This window comes from Heteronotia binoei, chromosome 1 (genome assembly GCF_032191835.1).
Source record: "Heteronotia binoei isolate CCM8104 ecotype False Entrance Well chromosome 1, APGP_CSIRO_Hbin_v1, whole genome shotgun sequence".
NCBI classification, from domain to species: Eukaryota; Metazoa; Chordata; class Lepidosauria; order Squamata; family Gekkonidae; genus Heteronotia; species Heteronotia binoei.
The window spans coordinates 60,812,789-60,832,434 of record NC_083223.1 but is presented as its reverse complement, the minus strand read 5'-3'; the positions used below and the strand labels follow the sequence as shown (position 1 = coordinate 60,832,434).

Below are 19,646 nucleotides of genomic sequence, written 5' to 3'. Positions count from 1 at the left end.
TCAAGAAGATCTGGAGTTGGACTACTACTGCTATCTCAATCACCTTGCCCAGAAAGGAGACAGGGCAATAAGTGGCAACATCTTTTTTCTGTAGGGATAGTTTATTAAGTAACTGACAGATAACCTCTTCTTTGAGTGGAAGAGAGAAAGTGCTTTGAGTTAGTGACTGATTTATACTAGATGCTAAGGGTTGTTGATGTGGTCCTTACATTATTTTAGCAGCCAGGATGGGCAAGGATCTGAAGTACAAGTAGTGGCTTTCACCAATTCTGGGATTGTGTTTGTAGCCATCATGAAACTGGGACTGATTGCTCAGTAGCAGTTGCTCTGCCCCCCAGGCTTCTGCTTTCCCCGTCTCAAGCAATCGATTTCCCACCAGTTGCTGCATGGGCGCATTTTGGAGAGCAAGAAACCGTGAGGGAAATTGGAGGGACCTGTGGATCAAATGCACCAGCACAGCAACTGCTGGGGAATTGATTACTTGCGCAGGGGAAAGTAGAAATCTGGGGGTGGGGCAACTGCTAATGAGGAATAGATCTGGGTCAAAATTTTCCATAAATTGCCCAGTGTATTAGGCCTTTCTTCTAGTGTGGCTATGCTATGACTGACATTCAGCTCAAGGTGTATTGATATTTTATCAGTTAGTTGATGCTATAGTTACATACTAGTTTGCAGAGGAAAAAAAAGTAATCAAATGCAAATATTTATGCAAATATTTTTCTCCTTTAAAATGTATATACATTTGACTGGATCCAGAGTTCCTTTCCACTAAGTGAACTCTTCCATTTGTCTAAAACTAGCTCTTTCCACCAACAGTAGACAACTTACTCCAATGACAGACTATTAGTCAAAGGATACCACTTGGTCCCACCCATGGTCTAATACGTATCATCTTTGTATAAGAGGATTTGAAATATTATATTAAATTTATAGTGGGAGACCTTCAAAGAGCAAAGTTTATGTGAATAAATTTAGTCTGTAGTGTGTTAAAATAAGGCATTCAGCCTAACCTACTGCACAAAGGCAATGTCTATATGAAGCAAATAAACTTTTAATATAAATGTAAGTAATCACATAGTTCTACCTGAAAAAGGTATGAAGCAGTTATTCAAAAATATTTGTGCTTATTTCAAATAAAGGTCGCTTTTTACCTTAGTATATGTTCATTGTTTGTTATAGAATTAAAAACATTCCACATAGAGACTGACAATGGAAAAAAAGTCCAAATTTCCCATGAGTTTTCTACAAACGACTCACAGGTTTCTCAATATAAAACTCTTGAGACTGAGAAATTCTTGTGACGACAAACTCACCTCCCTAGAGAACTGTCATCTTTCAATATAAACCACAATGACAACCAATAAAAAAGAAATATGCACTCCCACTGCCTGCACTTTGACCAAAAATAAAACTTTATTTTCATTGCTATCCAACTTACTTTCATAATTATTCTAAAAGAGCATAATTACTCTACTTAAGTTTCTTTCACGCTGCTTAGTTTGTCATCCAGGGTTTTTTTTTACAATTTTAGAATGAGCTGGATTACAGAGATGGGCCATATACACATAGCAAAATACCTTGTATGAAAGTGCATTTGTCAAACAGGCAAACCACTTGTTTTACTTGGATAGTGAATTATACCTGAGGCTGTGGTATACTGCTACATGCAGGTTTTACTTTTTGTTTGTTCTTTAGATCTCTGGCCTCAGATACATAGCTGAATTTTCAAGCCTTGGTAATACATATACACTGCATCTTCTGGAAGCTGCAAGGTGGTAGTGGAAATGTTTATGATTATCTATCAAGTGCTTACAAGAAATACATAGCTTGATTTCCAGAGGTCCATAAAAACCATCTCAAGAGGCTGAGGTAGCAACCATTCTGGCAACCAACATGAAACACTCCTGGTATGTCTTATAGGAATATATTATTTTTTAAAAAGCTGCATGTGGGTAAAATGCCACCATTCCACAGATAAAATAATGCTCTGTGCAATAAATCAGTTGTAAATGCCAGCCACCCATAAAAATAGGATTAGAATCAAGGGTAGCAAAATTGCAATAAAAAGATAGTTAAAATGGGGCAAATAGGGCTGAGAAATGTGATGATACACTTTAAGGTTAAAAAAATTACTTTGGCTCAAGAATATTTTTGCTAGCCTCATACTGATTATTGATTAACAATTCAGATCAGGTGCTGGGGTCAAAAGGATAGGCCTGAACTTTAAATGTGAACTCTTTAAACCAGTAATTCCCAACCAGGGTTCTGTGGTACCTTGGGGTACTGCAAACACTTCCTAGGGGTACTGTGAAATGTAGAAGTACCGCGATGCCAGCCAACCCCCCACACCTGCCACCTCCAGCACTGCCTGGCCCCACCTCCTCAGTGTCTTCCTTGTGCGTGCTGTGCCAATCAGCAGCAGGCAGTGAACAGTGGCAACCCGTAGGCATGCAGTGCCCTAGGCAGCCGGCTACATGGCCTACTCCCATGCGCCAGCCATGTTTGGAGTAGCCACTCTTGGATGAATGGCTAAAAAGTTGTAGTGCACCCAATCAAGGGCTAACCATACTGCGTTAAACAGAGTCACACCCTAAACCCACTGACATCGATGAATTTAGAAGAATGAAACTCCATTTAGGATTGCACTGTTAACCTGTTTTTTCTTACATGCTATTGGCTATTCTGCCTTAATTTAAGTAGTTTAAATTAATTTATTTTCACATCATTAATTAATAAACAGAAACTCAGCAGCAATAAACAATTATGACTCTTGTGTAACTAGAAAGTAAATCGGTTTTTTTTTTAAATAGGTGTTTTCCTCAGGGGTACTGTGAAATATGAAGAGTGAGGTCAAGGGTACCACTACCTTGAAAAGGTTGTGAAACACTGCTTTAAGCAAAAGGAAGGCAACTTTTAATTTGGCCTTGAAACAATATTCTTTCACAGACACACAGCTGCATTTTAAAGTTGCTAGCCAGCTAAACTTGGCACACATAAGGAGCTCTAGTCCTCAATGAGGCTTTTAGACGAAACACTTGTTGCACACAATTGGAGAAACAGAAAGGAAGATGACCTGGAGCTCAACACGTATCTTCTTTGTTAATTAGCTGTAGTGAAATTCACTATGTAAGCTGTATGTCTTTTAAACCCTCGTTATTTGAAATTTATGGTTTCTATTGCTCACTAAGTGTCTGGAAATGAAACCTTGAACCATGGTTTGAAATTTGGCTCAAAACATGGGTTTCCATTTATTATATCATTGGTGGGGTCAAAAGCACCACCAATTCAAAGCGTGCTGACAAATATGTTTTGTTGGTACACATGCTCAAGTTTTAAACAAAGAAAGTTCAATTGAGCATGCTCAATAATGTCATAAGGAGGTGTTTTAGAGGAGGGGCAACCTCAGGTATAAAATTATGTGTTACCACTGTATCATTGAGGTTTGGAGGCTGAATTTTGGCCAACACATCTTCATTTGTTTGCAAATAAAGATTATTCCTATGCTGACTTGATCTCCCAGCTCTGGTGTGACTTATTGGCTCAGCCACACTGTCTAAGAACCTCTTCCTTGAGGCATTGTTTTTAAAACTGAAGCCTGTTAGTAAATAGACAGAAGACCATGGGATAAGGGGGGGGGGGGAAGTACACTGGATCCGCTCTGTCAGAAAAGCTGCTTGATAAGGTCTATTAATTAAAACCTTACTTTCTGCCCATTTAGTTTCTTCACCTACAACAAAATATTTTCATTTAAAAGTGTGTGTGCATGGGGGGTGGATCTGGTTCTATACTTTAATGTTTTCTTGTGGCACTCATCAAAACAGTACTGATTTTTAAAAAAACAAATGAAGCCTGGTTCAGTCTGATGTCTCCTTGCCTTCCCCTATCTTCAGAGACTTCCTAGCAGCACCAGGAGCGCAAAGAGATCAGAAAGGGTTGAATAAGCCATTCAGCCCTAGGCTGCCAAGCACCATTTGCCTCGCAAATTGTCAACCAGGGAGTGCTTGTTCTGCCTTCCACTTCTGAAAATACTAAGTGAGCAGGAACTAAGAACTTTATACAACCACACTGAGCACCTTCCAGTTTTAAAGGGACAGTAAACCAAAAAAGCAGAAGCAAATCACACGCAATACAAAGTTAAAATTGTCCCAGGACCACAAATATTTAGGCAGTAGGCTCCAATTCCCTTGTGGTTCATCTGCTGGAAGCCCTGGCATAAAGTACAGAAGCCAAACACTTATTTTCGAAGCTTCTCCTTTTACAGAACAAATGATTTTTATGTAAGGAATTCTCAAACCACCATGTATGTTACAGAAAGTTGAAAAGGCTTTTTTATTCTTTATACAACATTCAACCCTGCTATGTTAATCAGTTTATTTAAACCAGAACGACATTAAAAACTTACTAAATTACATTTCACATATTTTTCACAATAACGACCATCTTCAGTTGTCATACCATAATCTAAACTTTTCAGAAGTCTTCCATTCTCAGAACACATTTGAGAAAAAAAGTATCAATTTTCGTTAGCATTTATCACCCAAATAACTATCAGAATCCATCTCCCCAGTGGGATGGGTAAGGGGAAAGCCTTCTAAGTGGCTGGCCACAACTGGAATTTATTTCCCCAATGGGATGGGCTATTCTTGGGTGGACAGATGTGGTGAGGAAGCGTATGTGGGTGAGAGGCTGGAAGCACAGATTCTTGGGGAAACATAATTATTCTTGGGAGAACAGAAATAGTTTTGGTGGGACAAAAATCCTCTTTGGGGGCACAGCAATGTTTTGTTTTGTTTTTTTAACTTTTCAAAAATTTATTGAGAAAACTCAGAGATATACAGAAAGAAAAGTAAAATCAGTAAATAAGTAGATACTCAAAATGCAAGTAACATGACAAGCAGCAGTATGAAATGAATCAAAAGTTTGTATAAACTAAACTATAGAGCTTTGCATACTGTAAAACTATTAGGAAAATGTTCAATAACTTAATAGGAGACCCTGAAGTATGTAAAAATAATAGTAAATTCACTCAGTATAGAACTACACAAAGTATGAGGTTTGATGAGGAGAAAGGGAGGAAAGGAGAGAAAGAAGGAATAAAGAAGGGGGGGAAGGAAACTGAGCATACAGTAGGAATAAGACGAATAAAAGAAACAGAAATCACAGCTAAACAGTAGTATCCACTCCTGTGTCAAGAAAGAAGAGTAAGAAATAAAGCAGGGCAAAGACAATTAAAAGTAGACCAAAGACATTTGTGAAGTGGCATAAGGAGGAATTTCTTGAGAAGTAACAATCGACAAAAGGAAACCATTTGGCAAAAAAGTTAGAGGGATTAGAGTGTTGTAGGTTAGATTGGATTTTTTCCATAATGAAATGCTCCCACACCTTTGAGAGCCAGGTGGTAACAGTGGGAGCCTTCCAGAAAGACGCAATTGAGGCTTTGGCAGCAACTAGTAACCTGACAATTAGTTCCTGTTGCAGTGTAGGGCTAGAAAGGGAGTCCCAAAAATTCAAGAAGATGAGAGCAGGATCGAGAGTTACCGTATATGGCAGGAGGTGATGTTGAATCCGATGAAGAACTTCAGTCCAAAATTTCATTACCACTGGAAATTCCCACCAACAGTGAGTGAAGGTGCCTAGTTGGCCACATTTCTTCCAGCATAAAGGAGAGGTAGATTTTGAAAAGGAAGCAAGCCGGACAGGTGTGAGATACCAACGATTAATTATTTCAAATGTCTGTTGTCTAGTATTGATCACCAGCGAGGAGCAGAGAGGAGATGAATATATGTCAGCCCATTGGTCTGGAGAAAGGGAAAGATTGCAATCCTGATGCCACGTCAGCTGGTGACTCAGAGGTCTCGAACTGTCCAAGCGGAGTAGAATATCACAGATCATAGCAATGAGGCCTTTGTTGTTGGAGGGTGAGGAATGTAGCAAACGTTCAAAGTCAGTGGGTGGAGAGTGGAAAATGTTTTGAAGGTCCAGTGTAGCAAAGGCATGGTTTAGCTGTAAATAAAAGAACCAAGGGATAGATTGACCTGTTTTCTTTTCCAAGATGGTCTTTGGAAGAAGACCTGATGAAGAGGAAATATCCTTGATTCGGGAAACATTTGCAGCTTTCCAGGATTGAAGAACTGAAGAGGAGTGACCAGGAGGAAACCAAGCCTGGTTAGAGATGGAGGAGTAACGGAAGAGTTCAGGGACCAAATGTTTATGGAAAGAGTTCCAGGTCTTAAAAACTGCATGTAGCATAGGATTTCTTTTGAGTCTAGGAGGTTGATGGCTGGAGGTAGACCAGACAGAGTTGTGAGGGGATAATGGTTGTAAGAGATGTGAATGGTTTTGACCACTCCGCTGAGTCACCAAAACATGCCATTTTCACCACATTAGTTAATAATGCTGTTCTGTAGTAGAGTAGTAAGTCTGGAAAATTAAGTCTCCCAGCAGAACTGCGATGACGAATAACGTGGAAACCAACCCTTGGCTTCTTATAGTTCCATAAAAAGGAACTGAACGATGCTTGCCATTTACAAAGGAGTGACAAAGGAATGACAATTGGAATGGTGCGGAAGAGGTATAAAAGTTTTGGAAGGGCAAAAGATTTTAATAGATGTAATCTATCTGCAAAGGAAAAGCCAATTTATCCTATTTGATAAAGTCAGAACATATATCTTCAAATTTCACCTTGAAATTGAGAGGTAGCAATTGAGAGAGGTCATTAGGTTGCTTGATATCTAAATATGGGATGGAGGACTTAAACCACAGAAATGAGTAGCACTGTCAAAGGGATGTCTCTGAAGCAGCAGGTAAGTTAAGGGGGAGAATACTCGATTTAGATTGGTTGATTTGCAAACTGAGCTGAAGGCTGACAACAAAGCTTGAAGATGAGGAATAGAAGAGTCAGGATTGAAGATGTAGAGCAGCATATCATTAGCGAACATGCTTAATTTCATGGTATGGGGTCCACAGTTAACTCCCTGTATGTTAATATTGTTTCGAATCAAGGCTGCCAGAGGTTCAATTGCTAATGCGAAGAGAGCAGGAGGCAGGGGGCAGACCTGCCTCATTCCTCGTTGCAAAGTAAATTTGTCTGATTGGCCATTGATGTTGATCTGAACCAATGGCTGTGAATAAATGGCCTTGATGGTACTGAGGAAGGTGGTCCCAAAGGACATGTGTTCTAGGGGGGATAGCAAATATGATGATTCCAGGGAGTCAAAGGCTTTCTTGATATCGAGAGAAAGTAGAACTGCTGCACACTTGGAGGATTCACATGACAGTTTTATGAATATTGTCAGTGATTTCCCATCCAGGCATAAAGCCAGCTTGGTCCGAATGGATGTAGCTTGTAATTAGAGTATTAATGCGTTTGGCAAATGTTGCAGTAAAGATTTTGTAATCTAGATTTAACAGTGAAATGGGATGGAAGGAAGCTGGATTTGTGAGATCTTTACCAGCTTTGGGCAACACAATGATTGAGGCTTCATTCCATGTAGAAGGTAGAGAACCTGTTTGGAGTACTTCATTGCAGACTTCAGTTAAGGGTTGGACAAGGAAGTAAGCATATTTCTTGTAGAATTCCAACAAATAGCCATCTGTGCCTGTGGACTGATTTGTCTTGAGGTTTTTAATAGTGTCCAAAATCTTGGAAGGTGCAAAAGGTCGATCTAAGAATAAGCGATGATCAGATAAATGCTTGATCTGGGGACGCTGAGATAGAAAGTCATAGGGAAGATGAGGGATTCCGAGATGAATATTTTTTATAGTAGTCCAAGATATTTTAACAATGTCTGAAGTCTTACTGCAGAGCTGACCATTAATATTACAAGAAGCATGGATGAACCGAGATGCAAACTTATCTTTGACCCGCCAAGAAAGTAGCTTCAATGAGCGAGGAGAATTAAACCAATGCTTCTGCTTTATATATAGAAGATTTTTCTGAATTTGGAAACTTTCCAGTGACTCCAAGATTTTCCTTTCCATGGTTAGTTTTTTTATAATTTTTTTTGCCACCACGCTCTTTGTGGAGGGCCTCCAACTGTTGAATTCTGGATAGCACTTCAAATTTGAGAGCCTCTCGACATTGCTTCAGGGACGAAGACTTTATTCAAGAGAGAGTCAGATAGTAGGATGTAATTATTTTAAATGTCTGTAGTCTAGTATTGATCATCGGTGAGGAGCAGAGAGGAAATGAATATATGTCAGCCCACTGGTCTGGAGAAAGAGAAAGATTGCAATCCTGATGCCACATCAGCTGGTGACCCAGAGGTCTCGAACTGTCCAAGCAGAGTAGAATATAATAGATTGCAGCAATGAGGCCTTTGTTGTTGGAGGGTGAGGAATGTAGCAAACGTTCAAAGTCAGTGGGTGGAGAGCGGAAAATTTTTTGAAAGTCCAGTGTAGCAAAAGCATGGTTTAGCTGTAAATAAAAGAACCAAGGGATAGAGAGTGACCTGTTTTCTTTTCTAAGATGGTCTTTGGAAGAAGACCTGATGCAGACTTCATTCAAGAGAGTGACTTTATTCAAGAGAGAGTCAGATAGAAGGATGTAATCAATTCTGGTGTGGACATCAAATTGTGAGGAATAATAAGTGTAGTTTTTTCAGTGCCATGTTGAAGGTGCCAGACATCTGATAGGTGAAATCTTCTGAAGAGTTCAGACATTTTGGCTGGATTGGTTACGATGACGAGAATGATGAGGAAAATGATGTGAGCGATCAAGAGCATAGTCATTGATGAGGTTAAAGTCTCCTCCAATAAGAAGTTCACCATCTTGAAAATCATGCAGAGCACCAAAGGTCTCTTCCAAATCATGCAGAGAAAATCATGCAGAGCACCAAAGGTCTCTTCCAAGAAAATCATTGTTCGGCACATATATCGAAGCAATGGTAACCTGTAAGTCATCCAAGATACCCTTAATGAAACGATCACGAGGATCTCGTTGTGTGGCCTGAAGTTGAAATCTCACTCTTTTGGAAATCAAAATAGAGACACCTCGAGAGTCAGACCTCCCTGGGGCATGATATTATGTTTGAATCCATGAGGCTTTCAATGAAGCATCAGACGGGGGTCTAAGATGGGTTTCCTGAAGCAAAATAATGTCAGAATGTAGCTTGGAAAAATTATTCAAAATTCTTTTGCGTTTGACAGGATTATGCAGACCTCTGACATTCAGTGATGTGATATTCCAGGTGTAACTCGTGATGTGTTGAAAGACAGCAATGAAGAATAAGAGGGATAGATAGGGCTAGCGATAGAAAAAAAGAGAGAAAGCTGGTCAGAGGAAAGAGAATACATAAAGAGTGAAGATGACACAGGAGTGGAATATCAAGACAAGGGGGGGAAAACACTTAAGGCTAAAGAAAGAGAGAGGTAAAAAGAAAATCAAGTAGATGGGAAGCAATAAATAACCTCAAATGAGTTAATCTAGATCATATACCCAAAATTAATCAGAAACCGCAACAAAGGAAATGAATTTTAAAAATCAGAAGACAATCAATAATAACTTGTATTCAGTTGATTGAACCCCCCCCATAAAAAACAATGATTAAATCTATAAGAAAATTATTCCACTGAAAACAAGTTATGAAGAATTAATTATTGTCATTCAGAGTAGAAAAATGTTCTAAAATAATGATGTAATGATGTAAGATTTTTCCATTTGTAGTGAATGTAAACCTGCTGCAAAGCTTCAAGAACGGGTTTAAGGCTTCAGCATCTGCTAAGAACTTCAGGGGGCAGGAGATCAGATCTCCTTGGTATTTTAAGTGGCCATTAGCTCGGGCAGCATCAGACTCTTTTCCTCACCCGACCATCAGGGATGAAAGCAATAATGTCTCTTGATCCCCGGCGTGCTGGGTTGTTAAACTGCCCTAATTGGTAAACGTTAGAAATCAGAAAGATTGAGTTCATGCTTCAGCCAGTCATACATAAATAGTAAGATGTCAGAGTTTAAAGTACTCTGTTAATTAAAACCGTGAAATTTAATGTAATTTTGGCACACTGTGGATTCTAGTGTTAATACACGATCCCGGAGGGTGCCATTTTTCTGCCTGTAAAGTATTTTAAGGAAAGCCCAAGATCCTTTGCTCCCTCAGCTGTCTGATGCACTGTGTTAAGTGCCTGTTCAAATTCGGAAAATTGATCAGTCAGAGGTTTTATCAGAGCGGCCATGGTATCTTTTAGACGAAGCTCCATTGAGGCCAGAAGAGAAGCCAGCTCTGGATCAGGAGAAGATGGGAACATTGGGCCCGTGGTCCCTTCTTTGGTTGCCATGTTATTGTCGTCTGAGGAATCTGGCTCTGAGGTTTTTCCTGTGGGTTGCTTAGGGAAGAAAGTAGAAATAGCCTTATCACTGGAAGATGCTTTCTCAGTCCTATTTTTGCCCATAATCTGATAGTCGTAGTTCTGATTTAGAACGTAGAAAAAAAGATTCAGAAAGGCCTGGGGAAGAGAACTATTCTATTAAATGGCCATCTTCTTTGGCGCCAAAGCCACGCCCCCCCCACAGCAATGTTCTTGAGACAGAAATGTTCTTGGAGGGACAGACAAGACACCAGCCAAGGCAACCACTGGCAAGTCTCCAACAAGGATTGTGTTTCTGGCATTCTCCCAGGTGGCCCTGAGTCCACTGGACAGCTTGTGAGGTGGAGGAGTTAAAATATCCCAATGAGGAGGTGCAGTTTCTCAGTCAAGGAAATTGGCACCTGCCTTGAGTCCCCCTGCTTGGCTGTAGCAGGTCAGGTGGTGCTGGTAGCTTAGTAGTAGGAGGAAAAATATTGACAAGAGATGTGTGGCTCCTCCAATAAGGAACCTGGCACCTGATGACCAAGTCTCTCTGTGTGGCTGTAGCAGGAAGACCAGTGATGGCTCACAGCTTTGTGTCCACCAGAGGAAAAAAAATGTGAAAGACGCTGGTAAACTGTGGGAGGCTTGGAGCCACCCTTAACTTCTGGGGGGATACAGCTTGTGAGGAGGGGGTGTTAATATTCCAACAAGAGGTATGTGTTATCAAAGATTTCAGGTTTTCACGGCTGGTAACATCATTAGGGTTTGTAGAATCTTTTGGGATCAAGTGCCGTGTTCTACTGGAGAAAGTTTTCCTTCCAGACGTTTCGTTCTCAGCTGCGGAGAACATCCTCAGTGGCGTTGCAGCCGGAGCAGGCACTCAGACCTTCTTGGCTGCTGTGCATTGAGTGGTGTGTCACTCAATGCACAGCAGCCAAGAAGGTCTGAGCGCCTGCTCCGGCTGCAACGCCACTGAGGATGTTCTCCGCAGCTGAGAAAGAAACGTCTGGAAGGAAAACTTTCTCCAGTAGAACACGGCACTTGATCCCGAAAGATTCTACAAACCCTAAAGAGGTATGTGGCTTGGCTCCTCAGCTGATGAACCTGGCACCTGCCGGAACCCCATGCTTTTCCATCCAGGCCAAGCATCTCACTGACAAGGTAAGCAATTGCATCAATTGCCTAAGGGAGGCAGTCCTCTGATTAGAGGAACCTGGCAGCACCTGATGACTGAGACTCTGCATGGCTGTAGCAGGAGGGCACTGGCGGACCAGATCCTAAAATATCCCAAAGAGGTAAGGAACCAGGCACTTGATGGTGAGACCCTCTGCATGGCTGTCACCAGGTATTGGTGGCTCAGGACCAAAAATATCAAAAGGAGAGGTGCATGGTCCCCCAGTTGGAGGAACCCATCCTGGGATGACTGAGAACCTCTGTATGGCTGAAGCAGGAAGGCACTGGTGGCTCTATAGCTCTTCTGTATCTCAGTCCATCCCCAAAACCATAGTAGGCAAAACAGGCTCTGCCGCGACCCTTGGTTACACTCCAGAACAGCTGGGCAGGACGGGCTTGTTCCACAGGTATGGGAGCCTGTGGGATTGGGGGGGTAGACTTTCCCCCCCTCAATGAGGAACCCTTGCCCCCCTCTCTCACCCTCAAAGCACAGAAGGGTGTTGAGTGGGTGGGTGTGTCCTCAGCCAAGGAACTCAGAAGCTGAGCCCCTCTGTCTGGCTATAATAGATGGACCAGAGGGGCAAGCTGTGGGGGGCTGGAGTGAGAATACTCTTGAAAGCCACCCTGGGTGGAAGCAACTCATCCACCATAGCCTGGTCCAGGAGTGAGCTATGGGGGCTGAGAATGTCTTTCACATGGAAGAAAACCTGGCCACTCTGGACACTGGGTGAGGAGGCAGGACAGTAAGTTCATGACCATGGAGGAAAGGTCAAGCCAGATGGCTGCCTTGTGTGACCAGTACTTCAGGGGATTGGATTAAGCAGGTTCAGAGGGCTCAGCATAGACAGGATTTGAAATGTGGGAGGGCTTTTGAATTTTTCAGGAGGCATTTAATCAAAGTGGCCTTTAAGTGGCCTCTTCCCTTGCAAGCCCATAGCCCCCCAAGCTGTAAAGGCATCAGAGGGCAAAGCAGCTCACTTTACTCACTCCACCCCCCCTCCCCAAGTAGCAGGCAAGTGCCTGGATGCTGCCCTGCCTGCTTGGCATGGACTCAAAGGCTGCTGGCAGTGAAGGTTGGGGTGAGATACACCTACCCCTTTGCCCAGATCTCACCTCCTCGCCCAGCCTGGATTCCTGAGTTCTTCACCAATATGCCTGGAGCTACCAAGCTCCAATTTTACTGACCTCCCTTCACCTGCCGAGTTGGGCCCACCAGAGAGCCCTGGAGGTAGCCAGGTCTAGGTGCAGAGAGCCCAAGGGGCATCTGGCAGTCCCCAACCCTGCTGCTACACGGAGGATAGCCATGGCCCCCTCATGGAGCATTCAGAGAACAGAGTTTGGCCTTTTGGACTGCCTTGCCTACCCACTGCATGCCTGGAGACAGCGCCAGCTGGCCACTCTCCTCCCTGGCACTGCCCTATGGCTCCCTGCCCAGCTAATGGTGGCCTTGGGAGGCAGGGGTTGGCACGTGGCAGGCCACAGTGGGGCTACCGCTTGATTCACCTTAGGCCAAGTCAGGCAGCTGACTCCCCTGCCCAAGAACATCCCTCACCACCAGGTGCAGGGTGTGCACCATGCAGATGATGCTATTGAGGCCCATAGCCTTCACCTCTGCCAGCATGTTGACACCAGCATCTGAGACTGTCACCCATGGGCACCCACTCCCGCAGGCTAGCATGGATCACAGCAGAGACATGCTTCATCACATGATCTTCATCCATTTGTAGCCTGGCAGCAGGACTCCCATTTCTCCCAGGGCTCTGGTGTTGCTGTCAGGCCAGAGGTCCTCTGGTTGCTAACAGTGGGCAGTGAGGGTCAGGTAGTTGTGGTGCTGTGGTCCTCAGCTGAGAACTTCACTGGCTTTGCCCCTATGCTTGGCTGTAGTAAAGAGAAAGACCCCTCAGAACCCTGAAGCACCAACACTGTGCCTCCAATTCCATCTCTCTCTGCTTCTGTCTTCTCCCTGCTGAAAAATTAAAGCAGCTGGGGTTTATATCCCTTCTGCTCCCATAGAGCAGAATGGGCACTATCTTGTTGGCAGCCAGAGTTATCAAAGCTTTCCTAATACTGGTGTTTTCAGGGCTGCAGAATTCGATTCTTCAGCACCAGAGCATTTGGCTGACAAACTGCTGTAATGAACTGAATTAACCACCGCAAGAAAATGGCAATTTGTGAACAATGTTCGTTTATGGTCCAACAAACCAGCACAGTTTGTCACGAAACTGTTTGCAAGTCAGTTCATGCCCACACAGTAAAAATCACATTCTAGTCAGCATTAAAAGCATGTCTCCTCCACAGTTGTCTCAAAAACTGTTTTCAAGGGCTCAGTCATGTGCATCAAGATCTCAATTGGGGATGGGCATGACCCTGCTGTCCTTTTGGGTTTCGGAATATCAGCCCCCCCCCTCCCCCAAAAAAATTCTGCTGGGCTCAGGGAGCTACTGTCAGCAGAAAGGAGGGAGGGAAGATCGATAAATCTTACAAACCAGAACCGGTTCAACGAAGCAGGGGAAGTTCGTGGGACCTCACAAACCATGAACCGGAAAAAACGCCATTTTCCCAGTTCATGCCCATCTCTAATCTCAATAACTGAGATAGTTGCTGTTTGGGTTGACATAATTTAAAGACTCAACTGAAGTTAAACAATTAGCATCTGTTCAAATCTCCAATTTATATTATTCTAGAACTCTATTAATAACTAAATTTTACACAATAAAATTACCTTTAATTTTGTTCAAAATAAATTTGGACAATTAAAATCTAAAAGCAACTGCTGAGTTCATATAAATTTTTACACACTTAAAACTAAGCAGAGCAGCATATATTTCAGTAGCCACAGTAGCTGTAAAAAGCTGTATCAATACTTTATTTCATGCAATCTGGATCAGCAGAATCTATATTTCCGCTAATATTCTTCTAAACAGAATTCTAACAAATCAATGTCACTTGCCAAGAACACCCTGCCCAGTGTCAAAAATTTCCACATATAATTATTTTAAAGGAAGGCAAAGGGTTTCAAGTTGCTTATATACAACAGTAAAAAGCCAGATGTCTGCACCAAAATGTTCAAAAAATTGCCATAAATTCAATCCTTTATACTGTTTGTGCTTCTTCACTCATTTTTAGAACACAGTTACAGGGTTGTGAGTTTTCAAATGATATAGTATTGGGAATTCACCCTTCTCAAGGATCATTAATCAATTTAAATGTCCAGTTTTGGGTTGTAAGACTAACCTTGAAATCCAAATTTAGAATGCAAAAAAATCCCGTTATGCTCACTGATTGCACAATTTGCTTGCAATATCAATATGTAGCACGAAACTGACAAATGTTCCCATTCTAAGGTATTTGTGCCTGGTTTTCCTGATCCACTAATCTCTCATTGTCCGCACTGTAGTAGCAACTTACCAGTTGTAGGATGGCATCTATTTGGAATGGTTATGTGCATCTTTTGCTGAATGTTAAGATTCAGAAGACAGTCTGGGCTTTCCACATTGTTCGCTTTTTCATCCTGTAACATGCAATTTAAAGTTGCACTCTCTTTACTATGAGATACAGACTGCATGCAGCCACTTCTGGCGATGTTCTCATTATTCTCAGCCATTTTTTTCCTCTTTCTGCTCACAGTTTTCTTCTTTGTACTGGATTTTTGCAACCCTGCCTCTTGCTTACTTTGTGAAGGGCTCAATTTGTAAACAACTCTACTGGGACTTTGCAATTTCTGCAGGATTGGTAAAGGGAGGCTAGCTTTACTTTTATTTAAATTAGATGATGAAAAGTAATCTTCATAGGAAGAATCCTGATCTATGGTAGACTTAATAGGAGTGAGCATGGCTTCCAGAAAGTCATTCTGAGACTCTCTTCTGCATAATGCTGAGGTGTTCAGTTTAATACTTGATCTCCTTTTAAGTCCCTGTTGTTTGCTACCAGAAGCACAATCACTTTTCAATGAGGAAAAAGTTAGATTAGCTGAAGGGATATCAGTGAAGTGTTCAGTGCTCATTTCTGAATGTGAGTGGTTGTTGGAACTTTCAGCAGTTTCCTTGTGGATCAATTTTTCCAAAGAACCTCCATAATCCAAACTCTTTGTATGAGGAAGATGATCATTCCTGCTATTGTTTTTTTGTGGAGAAGGCATTTCAGATGCAGCCCTTTTGCTAAGAAAATCCCTTTCCAAGAATTTTGTATGAATCAGACTTTTTTGTAAGTGTTTGCCACTAGATTGTTTTCCACTTAAATGGTTGCAGTCATCTGTGAAGATTGGGGAGCTTCCTAAATCAGCTGTAGAAACATCAGGAGTACCTGAAATTTCCAATGAAGATTTGGAAGATTCCTTTCTAAGACTCTTGCATGCAGCGTTTCCCCACAGGTTATTGAAGCTTGAGTTTAAAGGGTCATTGCTCTCTTCTTCTACAAGATATTAAAAGCAGAAAAAGGAATAATCTTAGCAATGGTTCTAATAATTTAACAAAACAAAATACAATTTTCAATCAATTGACGTGGTTAAAAGACACTAAGCTGATATTTTTACCACTTTTGTTTAAGTGCAAGTGCACTGTAATGTGCAAACTCACACACACATAACAGATGGTAAAAGAAATATTTGTCAAACAATCATTACCAGCACAGAAATAATTTAGGCTTGTTTGAAATAGATTCAACATCTCTAATTTTAAGTGAACATACTAAAAGTAGCAAACTTGGTACACCTGAAAATAGAAGGCTGGGTCCAGAGCCTCTCTTCTGCTTAGAGAAAAGGCACTTTCATTCCCATAACCGGGGAGCATTATTTGCTCCTTTCCTTTCCAACTGCAGCTCCCAATAATTCCCCAGACCATAAGGGAACCAGTTTTTGCAGAGCACAAGGTATTGCAGCAGGGAAGGAGAGACAGGAAAGAGCTATTCCACAAGTGAAGCTCTACTCACAGTACTTTGGATCTAACAATCAGGTTACGGTGTGACAGACACAGTTAAGTATCATTTAAATCAACAGAGCTTAAGCACACAGGTAAACGCAAGTTATTTCAGTGGGATTTTAGTATGTGATTGTTCTGTCACAATTACACTTGTTGAGAAGTTGATGCATTTGCTTTCCAGCTAGATGCCTTGAAACAAAAAACCAGAAAATGTGGGAATACCCAGAGTTTTCCTGAGCACCTTTCCATAGATTTTCTGGTGCAAGAATTGTTATTGTTTAAGTATGAATAAATTTGGCAACAGTATGCTAGAATGTTTGAAAATACACTTATAAAGAATTCAGTGTTTCCGTTTCAATGATAAAATATTTAACTTGATATCCAAATATGCTGGAAGTCATATTGTGACTGTATGAGACTGTTTCTACCCAAACAATACACTATCTCTTGTTAACTACAAAATTTGTTCACTCCACTTTTTACACATAGAAGCCAAAGTTTGGAGGCTGTTAATATTATTGTGGCTGTGTAGCAAACATCTACAATAGCCACTAAACTCTCAATTCTTAAAAGGTATAGACATTGCTTCCTTTTTTGCGGGAGGGTGTTAACCCTCCCAATGTATTTTTTTAGATTTCAGATTTTTCCCCCTGCAAATGTGGGTGTTCTTCAGGTCTATAGAAAGATCTGTTCATGGCTCCAATCTTTGGATTTAAGTATGCACAGATTTTGTGACACTGAAAATCAGATATACCGATAACTGAACAATCAAGTGATATTTCCTCTTTCCCCCTCTTCTGTTGATGCAAGCAGAAACAAGGAATTGCTATTCACAATCTATTGGATTCAATATATTAAAACGACCATACTTTTTCTTTTACAAATCTTCTTGTCTTTTTTACCTGATAATGCCGAAGTTGAATTGGTAGAAGCAAGAACTGGTTCTTGCGTTGCTTGAACAGAACTAGAGGCAGACACCTGAGACATCTGTGAAGCTAAAAACAGAGTTTTCACGGTAAATGAACTCTTATGAATGTAAATACTAAATTCTGTCTTGGTTCAAGACTGAATACTGCTTTTAATTACTAATAGGCAAATACATATCTGATAAACATTAATTTGATAGACTTTTTAGTGATGAGGAACCCCTACCGTTTCCACCAACGGAAAAGTTGACTTCATCTCAAAATGACTGATGAAGTTACTGCCAGTTTAAATTATTTTAAGCCACTGTCCTTGACAAAGTTTTGCCAAATTTACTCAGGCTGCCATTAACCAGTAGAATTATATTCCAAGATGACTGCCTCAAAGTGCTGCAAAGGTATCATATGTGGATAATAAATTCATCCTCTTATTTTAGATTTATCCCACACAATAATCTAAAAGTTCAGGGCCATCCAAAAGATAAAAATATGAAATATCTTAATAAAACAGAAGCTGACTGCCCAGATACAGACTTCTTTCACAGTTGTCAGGTACCCAGGTGGATCAAAAACAATGCTGATAGTTGGAACCAACCTCATCAAGCCAAACTCCTTGCTCAAACCACTTCTTTATTGTCTTTTTTGGATCTACCAAAGAAACTCAACCATGGACAAACCCCAACCCCCAAACCTACTTAAATTGCTGCTTTACAGATTCAGCTCAAATCAGTTTAGAATATGAGCAAACTGATGAAGAAATTAATATGTTCAAATCAAGTATTTCAGAACCCTTACTTTACTAAACTGTAACCACGGTAAATAAAAACTAATCACTGATACGGCAAAGGAGGTATATATCATTTTCATGAATGAAAGCACATTAGCCACAGACAGTACAACTCAAGTGTTTTAACACTGTATAACTAGACACGACTGAGGAAGGTAGTATTGAGCAGAGTCAAATTCAGGGACAAAATTATGGCAGTTCTACAGACACTATGGATATCCAGAACCATATAATACATATGTATGAAAATCCTGAAAGCCTCTTACGGTTTCTGCATAATAAACCAGATAACATAGTTCTGGAAAGCCAGAAGACAATAACCAGAAAATGTCAACAATAAGTGATTTTTTTTCTGACTTTTTACAAGTATTACTTATTATCATACCAGTAGGGGAAAGATTTTCTCTTTTCTCCTTCATGTCCTTTATTCTTCTTTCCATTGCACTGCACTCATATTTAATTTTACTTGCTGGGCTGTATAATAGTGAACCATCATCTTCAAATAGTAAAACTGGTATATCCATGTCTAAAAAAGTTAGAATTAGGATGTTATTAAGAGTATTTCATATTTCAACAGCAGGCTCTGCTAGAGGAGAAAAACAGTATTTTGAAATCTTTTATATAAAATGCCCCTGCCATATCTATTGGTAAAGTCTGTACTTAATGACAAGCTGTGGTTTGACAATGCAGAAGTGAACCCTTAAAACAGAGTAACATACTGCCTCCTTTTCATCTTCCCCTCATGTGCAGCTCAGGAATTAATCACTTCTATAGAAAATCAAATCAAAATGTATTTCCTACAAAACAGGATTTCACATCAGTACAATCCTGCTACAAAGAGAACAAACCATAGTTAGAGGTTTCGACACAACAAATGATGGCTTGTTGTGAAAGTTAAAGTGATTGTTTTCTCAGCTATGGATAAGAAATAAAGAGGGAAAGTTCAGTGACAGAATCATACCTGTAATGATAAACTACGAAGGGTTGTTTATATGTTTATATTACCCCCAAAATATGTAGGTTACAGGCAAGCAGCTCTCAATCAGTACAACCTCCCATATTTATAGTCTTTTAAAATCTTCTAACTATAGCTAACTATCCCACTTAAAAGATATACATTCTTGGCCAACTTATCTTATAACTTCAAACATCATAAAAGGTTATCTGTACTTAAAAATATTTTGTAGATTTAAAAGGGGTGTTGAACTCATTTTTTATGAGGGCCAGAGCTGACATAAATAAGACCTTGTTGGGCCAGGTCATGTGTGTCATAAAATGCAATGCTGGTAGCAAAGATATAAACTTTATAAAGGACACAGACGACCACAATTTTTTTTTAAAAAACTTAAAACATGCTTAAAAGATTAGCACTCTCGCAATAATTTGCTTATTTAACAGTCTGACAACGGAAACCTCTTGCTCTGAATTACTGCATCAAAATCTGGAGACAATGTCTGTGCTGTAGCAATCTTGAGTATGCTGTTCAGGTGTGTGTCTGTAAATTGCAAAATCACTTTTGATTTGACATTCATTACAGAAATCTCATGGTCAGTGCTTTGAGCC

General features: G+C 40.7%; 1 protein-coding gene across 1 annotated transcript in view; it reads right to left on the bottom strand.

Annotated features, from left to right (window-relative positions):
- MCPH1 (microcephalin 1) overlaps window positions 1-19,646 on the bottom strand; it is a 147,538-nt gene that overhangs the window by 115,297 nt on the left and 12,595 nt on the right. Inside the window, exons 6-11 of the mRNA XM_060231234.1 lie at window positions 18,469-18,609; window positions 17,276-17,368; window positions 14,840-15,867; window positions 10,050-10,404; window positions 8,680-8,799; window positions 7,452-7,664 (exon numbers count right to left, since the gene is read on the bottom strand). Of these exons, the coding sequence (XP_060087217.1) occupies window positions 7,452-7,664; window positions 8,680-8,799; window positions 10,050-10,404; window positions 14,840-15,867; window positions 17,276-17,368; window positions 18,469-18,609 (1,950 nt within the window). The remainder of the gene's footprint in view (window positions 1-7,451; window positions 7,665-8,679; window positions 8,800-10,049; window positions 10,405-14,839; window positions 15,868-17,275; window positions 17,369-18,468; window positions 18,610-19,646) is intronic.